The 13,686-nt window shown below is 41.9% G+C and overlaps 1 protein-coding gene across 1 annotated transcript in view; it reads right to left on the minus strand.

Annotated features, from left to right (window-relative positions):
- Positions 1-13,686, minus strand: part of ADAMTSL1 (ADAMTS like 1) — a 256,986-nt gene that overhangs the window by 206,134 nt on the left and 37,166 nt on the right. Inside the window, exon 3 of the mRNA XM_081844758.1 lies at positions 3,176-3,221. Within this exon, the coding sequence (XP_081700884.1) occupies positions 3,176-3,221 (46 nt within the window). The remainder of the gene's footprint in view (positions 1-3,175; positions 3,222-13,686) is intronic.

Consider the following 13,686-nt stretch of genomic DNA (forward strand, 5'->3'; position numbering starts at 1 on the left):
TTGCTGTTTGCATTTGTGCAATGAGTGAGCTCGTGTTGAATTTCATGTAGATGCATATCTATAAATCACTTTCCCACATAAAAGCAGCCGAGGAAGTGGGCGATAAAAAAATTAAATAAAACCATACATCCCTCCCCCTTGAAACACAGATTAAATAAAAATTGGAAGACAGGCTAACCAATAATGAACCCACACCGTTCATTAAAACGACTCAATGGTAAATTGGATTATAAAAGCTCTCCCAAGTTTCCTGGACAAAGATGTTAGAAAGTGGGCTTTTGTAGTGAGGGCACGCCACATTTTCAGCTCCACCGCATGAAACCCCTACTCCTAACCACCACTAGCACCAATGGTTTCCCTAAAAGAAAAAAAAAAGACTTAAAACAAGACTCTCCTCAAATACTTATTTGGATTCTGAACCAGGCAATTGCTAGTTCCAATGACATTATATAATATAATAATAATAATTTATTATTTATACCCCGCCCATCAGGCTGGCTTTCCCCAGCCACTCTGGGTGGCTTCCAACAGAATATTAAAATACAATAACCTATTAAACATTAAAAGCTTCCCTAAACAGGGTTGCCTTCAGATGTCTTCTAAAAGTCTGGTAGTTGTTTTTCTCTTTGACATCTGGTGGGAGGGTGTTCCACAGGGCGGGTGCCACTACCGAGAAAGCCTTCTACCTGGTTCCCTGTAACCTCACTTCTCACAGTGAGGGAACCGCCAGAAGGCCCTTGGAGCTGGACCTCAGTGTCCGAGCTGAACAATGGGGGTGGAGATGCTTCTTCAGATATACTGAACCGAGGCTGTTTAGGTCAGCACCAACACTTTGAATTGTGCTCGGAAACGTACTACTAGCAGCCTTTTAAAACATTGTTCATGTGTAGAGGTGCCCACTGGAGCCTCAGGCCACACAGTTGTGCCCAATATTACATTACAGTCCCCCTGTTTCCTTGGATTTCTGAGCAAAGGAACAGCAAGAAACACCAACCTTCTTGCCATGAAGTAGAGAGCGGCTGCTCTATAACTCTGATTCTACACACTCAATTCTCTACTCTTGCTTTTGGACAGAGCTATGTGAACTTTTATTTTGAAGAGACACATTTCAAGTGTATTAGCCAGAAGATCGAACCTATCCTAAGAACAACATTTTTATTTTTATTTTATTAAGGAAAGATTATTCTTTGTGTTGGAAAAGTTCAGCTGTTCCTATAAACAAGGGCTCCAAACTTAGGTGTAATCCCAGCTTCCCAGCAGGGTGATCCAGCAACAACAAACTAATGCAGAGCAGCATCTCGTTACATTCTGCTTCGTTTGGGGCTGGCAGCAGCAGAACAAGGCAAGGAGCAAGCTGGCCAGTATTGTGCAAAACAAAACAAAACCCGCGAGAGTCTTTTGAATCCCATCAGCTTGGACAGTGTCTCTTTCATTTCTCCCATGCTATATTCAGTGGAGCCACCATTATGTCTCCCGATTTGACACAAATTATTAAGCCTGTTGCTCTCTTCAGTCTCCTGGTGTACCCAAAGTGCCTCACAGCTAGAAGACAACCCACAAAGCAGAGGGCAGCTTTACTGACTGGCTATTACCTCCAGTTGTTGTCAATGAGGACAGCTCCTGTCTAGACTAAAGGGAGATTGCAACGTCCCGGAGAGGATCCCAGTGTAATCCTGTGAACAGTAAGGTGGTTTAAACGCCCATGAAATCAATGAGATTTATGCAGCCAAACCACGCACAACATTGGAGCCATTAGCCATCATGTTCAATGACTGACTGAATAAACATGAGTGTATGGGGAGTGGTTGTTCTAGTGAAGGAAAGAGATACAGTTAAAAGGTTTTCTGACTATTTAACACAGGGGTTTAACACTTGCGGCCCTGCAGATGTTGTTTGACCACATCTGGTCTTGATGACTGGGGTAGATGAGATTTAGAGACCAACAATATCCAGAGTACTACAGGTTCCCCATTCCTTCAGCAAGAGCATACCCTCAGGTTTTCTCTGATGAAAACAGGGACATGTCCAAAGGCTGTTCCGTGAGTCTAATCCAGCCCACTGGTCATTTTAATTCAGCCCCTGTGGCAGTTTATTTCCTGGGGTAAAATCCTAAAAAACCCCTCAACAACTTAAATCCAAAAAAAAGGATAACAACTTCGGTTGGCCCTTTGGTCGGCCCTCACGGCCCTTCACTTCATCAAATCTGGCCCTCTTTGAAAAAAGTTTGGACACCACTCATCATCATCATTTTATTATTTATATTCTACCCATCTGACTGGGTTGTCCCAGCTACTCTGGGCAGCTTCCAACATATATAAAAACAAAATAAAACATTAAACATTAAAAAACTTCCCTATACAGGGCTGCTTTCAGGTGTCTTCTAAAGCAGGGGTAGGCAAACTAAGCCTTGTGGGCCAATCGCCTTCTCAATCCGGCCCACAGATGGTCCGGGAATCAGCGTGTTTTTACATGAGTAGGATGTGTCCTTTTATTTAAAATGCATCTCTGGGTTATTTGTGGGGCCTGCCTGGTGTTTTGACATGAGTAGAATGTGTGCTTTTATTTAAAATGCATCTCTGGGTTATTTGTGGGGCATAGGAATTCGTTCATTCCCCCCACCCCCAAAATATAGTCCATCCCACCATATGGTCTGAGGGACGGTGGGGTGGACCGGCCCACAGCTAAAAAAGGTTGTTGACCCCTGTTCTAAAGGTTGTACAGTTATTTGTTTCCTTGGCTTGGCGGGAGGGTCACAAAACTTCATACATTTCCCTGATGGATACAGGGATGACATAAGGGAAAGCTGGACATTCTGGGATCAAAACAGAAACCAGGATGGCTTCTTTAAATCTGGAAAACAGGGGCATTTGGAGGGTCTACAAGAGGGCAAGCATGAAAAAGGTGCCCTTCATTCTCCCCCTCCTTCTGCATTGAGGGGAAAGACATCTGCAAGGAGGCCTGAGTATTGCGCCTCTATGGGGAAAATGTGCCTCTCTTCATACCAACAACACTTCAACTGTAAATATTTGTGTATAAACCTCATTTACTTGAATGTCATATGCCACTACCAGAGACCTATCCTTTGGGGGGATAGTTTCCAGAGCACCCATTTGTCACAAACCCAAAATCTTTCCAGATACGTGGATTGCAGTAGCCCCGGCACATAATTACTTACCACATTGCTGCATGTTCGGTATCTGATATTTCGACCCTCACAGCTCCTGTAGCCAAACAAAAACAAAAGCCACATTACTGCATGTCAATACCCTAATCCACAAGTCACTCATTTCCACCTGTATTTTGCCAGTCATATAAATCAGACACAATGCACAATTCCGACCACTGAATGTTGTCAAGATGTGCGTTCACCATGATATATTTCATGCTCCTAAAAGGAGCAATGTGAAGAAATACATTCCATAACATGGAGCTCTCTGAAGCTGAGTGAACTGGGAACTCAAAAGGGACGGTAGTCTTCAGAAGGTTAAACGCCTTTGCTCAAAGATAGTCAATTTATTTATGTAAAATATTTGCAGAGCACGCTTTTCATTAAAATACAACAAGGCAGCATGCAACATGTCAAATTACAGTGACATCCGTGCATGACTGCAACAAACTATTTTCCAATACAGAACCTCAGAATATTGTGCAGCAACTTAACATAAGGGTTACTGACAAACATTCATTAGGCAATACTATTAAAAAAAAGGCATGATGAATTAACTCAGTAAATTTTGACATATGGTCAATCTGTTCCTCATGTGTGTTTGTGTGTGTGGGGGGGGGGAGAGAAAGTCAAAGCTATAAGTATGTTGCAAGAAAACTGAAATGAATTTGTTGCCTTAGATTCCCAGCATGAAAGAGAATCAAATTAACACTTTTGAAAGATGAGCATGTTAGTTAAAATTCATAGCTCTGCTGGATCCCCAAAAGAAAGGCTCAAACAGAGATATTTATGACCTATCATTGTAGCCTTCAGTAACTTTGTCTGTGTACTCCAGTTCCTGTCTCCTGTAGATCCTTTTTCCTTTCATAGGCTACAGGTTTTGCCTTCTCATATAATTTCCCTGACTTTATACATTCAGTCCAAGTGATCAACAGGTTTGCACTCTGGGGACCAAAGCCAGGATTGGAATATTGCTAGGAAAGGTATTTGGGGTTCAACAACACCAAGATTATCTTTGCAGAAAAAAACAATCACAAATTAATGAAGGTGGATTTGGAATTTCGAAATTGGAACTACACCATCATGCCTAGTAAAGGTAAAGGGACCCCTGACCATTAGGTCCAGTCGTGACCGACTCTGGGGTTGCGGCGCTCATCTCGCTTTATTGGCTGAGGGAGCCGGCGTACATGTGGCCAGCTTGACTAAGCCACTTCTGGCAAACCAGAGCAGCGCATGGAAACGCCGTTTACCTTCCCGCTGGAACAGTACCTATTTATCTACTTGCACTTTGACGTGTTTTCGAAATGCTAGGTTGGCAGGAGCAGGGACCGAGCAACGGGAGCTCACCCAGTCGTGGGGATTCAAACCACTGACCTTCTGATCGGCAAGTCCTAGGCTCTGTGGTTTAACCCACAGTGCCACCCGCGTCCCACCATCATGCCCCTACTTACTGTCTAATATCAAATACTGGAAATCTTTCTTCGGTTTCAACTTTCTGAACTGGGGAACTTTAGAATATACATCTATAGCAACTTTGGGTGGTTGGACAATATTAGGATTAAAATATATGAAAACTCATATATGACTCTTAAAACAATTAAGTCAGTTTGAAGGATATGTAATAGCATTAATGGAAAAACACCAACTCAATAACAGAAGTTCCTGAATTGGGTTTCTCCAGATTATGGGAGGGAGGCTGAAAAGATTTTAATTTTTTTTTAAAGCAACAACAACACCTTATTTATAGGACTGTGCCACCTGGCACCTTAATAAGTGCAAAGAGACTGCAAAATGTTACCAGATCAGGATGAGAATTTTGTAAATGCTGTAGGCTGACTGGAATAAAAGACAGAACAAGATGAAGACTGATGGCCATCTGGAGATCAGAAACAGAAAGAAAATTTCAACCTAAACATTCCAGTTTCTGACAAAGTCCAAGCGCTTTTCTTTTTTTCTCTCATTCTGAACTATAGCACGGCCACCATAATGCTTGAGTTAACGGAAGATCTGTTTCTTTTCTAAGCTGTTGCATGCATGGGAAAGCTGACTTTTCTTAATTTAAGAAGTTGAGCATTAAACTAACATAGTTCAATAAATCCAAACCTTTGAAATTAAAAATGTATTTCAGTTCCACGCCACGACGGAACACCCTGAGCAAGTCCATCCCGCTTAGAAGTATTGCAATAGGTTCTGATGCAGCACAATACTAGAACTATCGGTATTCTTAACCCCCATAAAAAATATATTTTATAATACATAGGAAAAGGAAAGAGAGCCATACATACTAACAATCTGAACAGTATATTGGCAACCCTCCATGTGTGCCCGTTCAATATGCGTGCATCTGTGCATCGCACTGAACCCAGAAGTGACCTAAAAACATCACAAAAAGAGGCAGGATGGGGAGGAACGGGGAGGAACGGGGTGTTTGCAGGCTTTGTCAATGGTGTTTCAAATATATGTGATTTCACTGATGCATGCAGTGCCTCAGAACGTAAACAACCCCCCTCAAAATGGGGGATTGCCTGCAATTATTGCAACTTCTCTTAAGAAGCCCATTATTCGATCGAAAGAAGAATGGATATTGAAGATGATGGAATGGTTAACCGGGAAGATCAGGCACCAAGAGGACAATAAGTTTAGTAGAGAATGGTCTTCTTCTTCTTCTTCTTCTTCTTCTTCTTCTTCTTCTTCTTCGGTGATCCCTCATTGCCGAGTAAGATTGTCTTCCATAAACATGGTTTTAACAATGAGTCTGAAAATGACTGTGGAGGCCAATTCAGAATCCACACCTCCTTCTACATAGGTTTGTGGGCGGGAGTTGATCACTGTGTGGATTTGCCAAGAGTGTCTTCCTCTTAGCATGTTTCTCCCTTGCATCCTGAATTCGAGTGTCTTCAAAGCCCATGACACCTTTGGTAAAGGCTGTTCTCCAACTGGAGCGCTTGCAGGCAAGTGTTTCCCAATTGTTGATGTTTATACTACATTTTTTGCCTTGAGAGAGTCTTTAACCTCTTTTGTTGACCACTAGCATTACACTTTCCATTTTTAAGTTTGGAATAGAGTAGTTGCTTTGGAAGATGATAATCAGGCATCCGCACAACATGACCAGTCCAACAAAGTTGATGTTGAAGAACCATTGCTTTGACACTGGTGATCTTTGCTTCTCCCAGTACAATGGTATTAGTTCACCTGTCTTCCCAAGTGATGTGTAAAAATTTTTAGAGACACCATTGATGGAATCTTTCAAGGAGTTGGAGATGGTGTTTATAAGTGGTCCATATTTCACAAACATTAAAGAACACTGTAAGAGTTTAAAAACATTAGCAGGAATACATAGCGCTTGTAATTTAAATGAACAAAAGGTAAGAATGGAGTATAACAAAGTTAGATAAAAATTATGCTTTCTTTTAGAAAATTTGAAAATAAGAAGCCCAATATTCGAAGTGTCATAGTATCTGAATTCTAGGATACTATTTTAATCCATGTTGTTGCTTTAATTGGGAGTTGCAGTAGCTTGGTGATGATCCTCCCCCAAAGCGTGGTTGAAGCGAAAGAGCAAACTGAACAAAAACCCCGCCAACATCGTGTCCAAATGACTTTGCTTCTCTTGAGCTAATACAGTTCTTCAGGCATTTTCACACAGTTCAACTTGGGCACAGATCAGCTTGGCACAGAGCAACCTTTGCTTTCAAAGTTAGGTCCTCATGGGCCCCATTTCTTGCAAATAGGTTTGGAGTGAAATGCCTGGGTTAGGGTTTTCCATTCATTTGTCAAACAGAAGCAAGGGTTCTGTACAAAGTTTATTAACACCCTATACTATCAGTAATATGCTAGAAGCCTGCAGCCAAATAACAGGCTGGTTAGTTTAAACTGTGACATTCAGTGCCCCCAGCATTGCTTTTAGGTTTTTGTTGCTGCCCACATAGGGTCGTTGAGTTATAATACTGCAATGAGAGTAGAAACTTCAATTGGCAGAATACCCTATAGATTCTAGACCAGGGAATGGGAATCTTTTCTTTTTCCCTGTAGAGGTTTGTTCCGGTGAGGGGTCGTTCTGGCAGCATCAGCGGCTTGTCTGCCCCGGGTGCAGGCAACCCATGCTATGCCACTGGCATGTAGTCATTGGAGGATAGCTAAAAGGAAATGTGGTCTTCTGGCTAAAATGGTTCCTTGCCCATGACACAGATTCTCTTGAAACTTTGTCTCAACATGGGACTCCTCCCTGACCCTTGCTATTAAGCCTGTGCCCTAAGGGAGGCTTAGGAAATGGGCCTTTGGGGACTTTTCCCATCTTTCCTTCTAGTGGTCAGGACTTGGGTGAAAAAGGAGGCGGGATATGGTGGACAGTTTGAAATCACATGGGAAAATTGAAGTGTTTTATCAGCCATAGTGAAAATGAAACTAAAGAGGTTGTTTCAGCTCAGCTCCACGCTTCATCCTTTAAGATCAGAAAAGCAGGCAAGGAGTAGATAGTATAGGCCTTCTTCTTCCCCTGGCAACCTAAAAAACACACACGCCGAAACATATCTGAGGAATATTTTTTTCTGTAGCGGTAACAAAATAAACAACCAGCTGGCAAAATGCCAGCAGCAGTCACTGCAGTCAGCAAACTGGCCAGGAAAATCAAAACACAAATCATACCTTTTGGACTGCCAAAGGCACACATATGGGATGCAGTATATGGGGTAATGACTCGAAATGAGAGCAAGACGAGAAGTAGTAAAGCAGGAGACCAAAAACTATTAGGAATTAATACTTTTAGCATAAATAACATTTCCCAAAATCTCAGGTTTTAGAGAGTCAGCGTTTCTGATGCAAATAATTTATCATAGCTGAAATGAACTAAATGCTAGCCTTTGTGTGGGAGGAGAGGTAGATTTGAGCTTCAAATAAATGTCCCTGGGATGAAACACACTCCAAATTACATCAATGTAATTCTAGAGCACTCATAAAAGTCAATAAAGCTGCACTGAATTTACTCCCAATGTTACTGAGAATGTCTCCCTGCCCGCTTAATGTCTGTCATTTCATAGAGTTAAGCAGTAAAGACCTGCAGCCCAAGATTTAGTTGGATGGTTCGAACCAAGATGAAAAACCAGACCTTAACATGCAGTGCTGCGCCACCAGAGGTTCTCCAACCCCTTTGGGTCTTTGTTCTTCCTGATATGAGCTTTGGACCCCAGACAAATTCATCAACAAGATGTCATAAAATTACTACTGTGCTTGCACTTCCATGCAACAATGAAAACGGCAAAAATTTAATAACCAGAAGTAACACAGGATGCAAGTGTAATGGAAAAGAGACCTGCAACAGCAGAGGGTGATTAAGAGTAGAAGCCCAAGCCAGGAGAACCAGCAGAACTCTCACAGTCTATGCTAACCAGGCTGGTGCTGCAAGTTCATTGCAAGTCAGAAAAATGACCACAAGCCAAGTCCTAGTTTTTATGAAGGTGGAGGACAGCAGAGAAAGTCTCCAGAAATCTGGCTGTGACCATGTCTCCATTCCCCATAATAAATGAGTGGATATTGGGACCCATAAACTCTCCTATAATATACACAACATTCACAGGCTGCATATTAAACCATCTATGTGTATGGAACTTCACAGAGTAAACAAGGAGCTTGCCATCTCAACATCTGAAGAGGAGATGGGGACAAACACTGGCAGAGTGTGCAATTATTTCAGTTACTTATACAGAGCTATAGGGTGCAGCAGTACAGGAAATAAGAGGTGTGTAACAGTGACCCTGGGACGCGGGTGGCGCTGTGGGTTAAACCACAGAGCCTAGGACTTGCTGATCAGAAGGTTGGCGGTTCGAATCCCCGCAACGGGGTGAGCTCCCGTTGCTCTGTCCCTGCTCCTGCCAAACTAGCAGTTTGAAAGCACGTCAAAGTGAAAGTAGATAAATAGGTACCGCTCTGACGGGAAGGTAAATGGCGTTTCTGTGCACTGCTCTGGTTCGCCAGAAGCGGCTTAGTCATGCTGGCCACATGACCCGGAAGCTGTACGCTGGCTCCCTCGGCCAGTAAAGTGAGATGAGTGCCGCAACCCCAGAGTCGGTCACGACTGGACCTAATGGTCAGGGGTCCCTTTACCTTTACTAACAGTGACCCTTGTTTTTTACAAGCTGCCCTGGATTGTTTGCCAAACCGCTAGTTTGGTTTTAGGACTGGAGCATAATTTTGAAACAGGGTAGGGATTTTTCTACAGGGAGCAACATTCTCTTTCTAGAGTGAGATGTGTGCATGCATTGGTTCTGCTGCAGACCCTTGAAGCTGCTACCAATCAGAGCAGATAGTATTTCACAGGAAGGACAAATTATCTGACTTCCCATAAATCAGCTCCTTATATCCCAAGCATAGCTGGATGCATTTTGCAGGCGGCCACATAAATGAGCTTACAATGTACAGTATATCTGTTAAAAGTCAACCCTGCAATTTGAAAACACAGAGACATTCCACCCAGTCTTTACCATGCTAACCTCCCCTATCCCATAATATCCTGGAGGCAACGGTAGCTGTTTATACGGGGGAAACCATTTGGAATGTATTTAATGCATTATTCATAATTAACATGGTGTAGCGGTCGGAAATTAGGAAAACCACAACCAAGTTACCAGCCATCTCTGAAGGAACAATTAGCGAAACCTACAGACTAAACTGTCTCTGTAAATTGTCTGAAGTTTGTGACTTTGTGCGGTTTGGATTCAAAACAAGTATTGGAACTTGATGGTTCAACAAGCTTATCATCCACAAATAAGTAACAAATTCTCTCTGGGTTTGCTGATGTCATCAGCATCGTATATATTTGGCTTGCGTTTCTGCCTCGCGAAACTACTGTGAAGGTAGGTCAGCAGGTCAGTTTTACAGATGGGAAATACTGCATGTCAGATGATGACTTGCTTACAGTTGGATACCGATGTGCACAAATATGAATCCAGGCAAAAGCCCAACATTCTATCCACTGTATTTCAATAGAACCTGGATGCCAAAGTTCTGGGAGTTCCACGATAGTCAGGAAAAGCCATAGGCTCAGTGAGAGGCATATGCTTTGCATGTAAAAGATCTGAGGCTCAATCCCTAGCAGGAATCCTGATAGTCTGCTGGCAGTCAGTGTTGGCAGTATTGACCTAGATGGACCACAATGGTCTAACTTCAGCCCAAGGCAGCACCCTGTGTCCTTTGTCCCCAAAGACCACTAAAGCTATGACTTTCCTCTATTTCTGCAACAACAATTTTCTCCTTTTTAAAAGATTGTATTTATATTTTGGGGCGTTTATGTGATTTAATAACAAAGTAGCTTATTATTCAGTCTTTTTACTGTGAACTGTGTTGTGAGTGAAAAGTAGGATATACTGTGAACTGTGTTGTGAGTGAAAAGTAGGATATAAATTGAAACCACAGCAGAATGGGTGACAAAGAAAGACATCTGAAAAATAAAGTACAAAGCCATTGGAAAAGTTGTTGGCAAGTATTTTAATAGGAGTATATGTGTTGTACTTAAAGCGTACTTGTTATACCTGATGCCTGCCAATATTTGCATATTGTTCTGGTTACATTTGCACCAGTTTGGAAATGGCTTCTCCAATGATTGGGGTTCATTTTTGACCCCTTTCCTAATGACACATAACTTTCCTTTTTTGCAGCTGCCACACACTAAGTGGATGCTTTCATTAAGATATAGTCGTACCTCGGAAGTCGAACAGGATCCGTTCCGGAAGTCCGTTCAACTTCCGAAACGTTTGACTTCCAAAGCATGGCTTCTGATTGGCTGCAGAAAGCTCCTGCAGCCAATCGGAAGCCTCAGAAGCCCCACCGGACGTTCAGATTCCAAAAGAACGTTTGAAAACCAGAACAATCAATCACTTCTGGTTTTTGATCGTTTGGGAGCCAAAACGTTCAACTCCCAAAGCGTTTGGGAACTGAGGTATGACTGCATTCACTATGAGCCCAAGATCCATGGTCAAACATCAGCAATTCATTCATACCCCATTAGTGTAGATTTGAAGTTATGCTTTCTTTCTTTTTTGCGCAATGGGCATCACTCTACATTTAATTACAATGAACCACATTTAGTATTTTAATGTCCCCATCATCCAGTTTGGAGAGATCCTTTGTAATCTTTTTTGGTATGAAAAACCTGGATAATTTGGTGCTGTAAACCTGGCCATTTCATTGTTCACACCAACTGCATATCACTTAGGAACAAATTTAAAGCACCATTCTCAGCACAGATTCTTGTGGGACACAGCTCCTTATATTCAGCCACAGTAAGAACGGTCTATTTGCTCCTACTCTATGCTTCCTGTTCCTTAGATGGTTTATGACGCATAACAAGATGTGCTGCTTTATCCTATGACTGCTAAATTTGCTCTGGAATCTTCGGTGATCAAGTTTATTCCAAGCTCTTGGAAAATCCACGTACACAATGGCTACTGGATTACCAATATCCACCTGCTTATTAACACTCTGAAAAAACTCCAAAAAGTTAGTGGAACAAGGGTTACTTTTGTAAAATCATGTTCACATAACTCCAAAAAGACTTGTTCTTTCTATAAACTTGATAATTTTATCTTTAACAATTCTTTCCACAAATTTACCTTGAGTTTATCTAAACTAACTAGCCTATAATTTCCTGGATTCCAAACCCCTGGATTCCTTTTTAAAAACAGCTGTTACATTGCTCAACCACAAAGGCTGATCTAGGGGACAAGTTACATATTTTTGTTACGAGATCGTTAATTTCACATTCGAGTTCTTTAAGAACTCTTGGGTGGATACAATATTATCTGCTGAGTTTTTAAAAATCTTCTGATGAAGCCCAGAACTTCATTCTCTTGTCAGCACCATTTGCCTCTCTTCTTCAGACTCCTTTCCTGAATTTTGACTCTTGCTTTGAAGAACAAATGCACCCCTTCCAAAGATATGGAGGTTGGAATGCAGTAAGACAACAATGATGGTGAATTCATGGTAATGGTTTCATTCTATCAAGCTATTCAAAGAGCAACATAAGTTTTTTTCAAGATGGAAAATGGTATACTAAGTACCTATATGATCATCAAGAGTGAGGAAAAACAGCAAAGCAGGGGAATCTGCTGCTGCCCTCCGCAACCCATCATTCCAGAATTACACCAGATGTGGCTGCTATTATGTTTGCATGCCACAGGAAAGTAGGCTTAATCCACATAAAACTAGAGCTATGCATTGAATGCAGGTTTTTCTCCATGTATACAAATGTATTACAGATTTGAAATCCGATTTCCCCTATAGTTTAAATTAAATATAATTTTAGAAATACACATTAACTGCACAATTGCCTAATATGTATACAAGGGGACTTAAATTCATTCCATGAAAAGGCCAATAAATAGCAAAAACTCAGACAGGACTAAAATTTTGGCTATGTATATTGTGCAATGGCAGCTGTTTTCAGGGAATATGAGTTTTGGCTATATAATCTCCACATGCTTTCTGAAATGGGAATGGAAAGGTGAGTATTCCAAAGAAAGCACCGAACAATGATTCCTACTCTTCCAATAACTTTTAGAAAGTGGCTTCTTCACATTGCTCTAACTTGGAGCATGACAGCAAGTTACCCTATCAATGTGGAACAAATTGGTGGCATATCAATTCCATGTCACAGAGGGAAGGGAAAAAAGGTGAACAAGCAAAATAAAATGTATATATTATATAAAGTGTCGTGATTTGGGTTTTTCGGTGTGTAAAAACATCTGCTGCTCAAGGCAGAAGGATCCTGATCTGAAGCTGGAAACCGTAAAACACAGTGCAATGGAATCATGGCCAACTCCATCATCCTCAGCCAAACTTTGCAAACAAAATATAACTTGACAGGAAAGGATGATGACAAAAGGGAGTGTGCAAACAGTCACAGAGGGTGCCAAGTGAAACAGAAAACTTTGGCTCAAAGCTGTGGTGAAAACCACTCTGGGATTCCATAGGTCATCTTAGGAAAGGTTGCTGATCCATTATCTCCAGCCCAATTCTCCTACAGCTAATTTAGAACAGAACGAAATGAATGGGGTTCAAAGGGGATGAAAATTTACAGATTTTTCCACCCTATAAAAGTGTACTTAACTTATGTACTAAACAATGGGTCAAAGGGTGTGGGAGGGGGGGGGGTTCCTGACAAGATATCAGACTGCAAGAAGAGTCCTGCTGTATCAGGCAAGAGGCCCATCTAGTCTAGCACTCTGGTCTCACAGTGACTTCCACAGGAAGGCCACAAGGAGAACTTAAACACTCTATACACCCGTGTTTCCCTGAAACTGGTATTCAGAGGCATACTGCCTCCCTCAGTGGAGGTAGAACAGAGCCACTGCAGCTAACAGCCATGGGTAAACTTCTACAGGTGGACATCTAGGCATGCTTCCTTACAGTTACAAATAACTTTCCATAACTTTCCAGAGCCAGTGTGGTGTAGTGGTTAAGAGCGGTAGTCTTCTAATCTGGGGAACCGGGTTCGCGTCTCCGCTCCTCCACATGCAGCTGCTGGGTGA

Source organism: Podarcis erhardii, assembly GCF_964252035.2.
Source record: "Podarcis erhardii genome assembly, chromosome: 17".
NCBI lineage: Eukaryota > Metazoa > Chordata > Lepidosauria > Squamata > Lacertidae > Podarcis > Podarcis erhardii.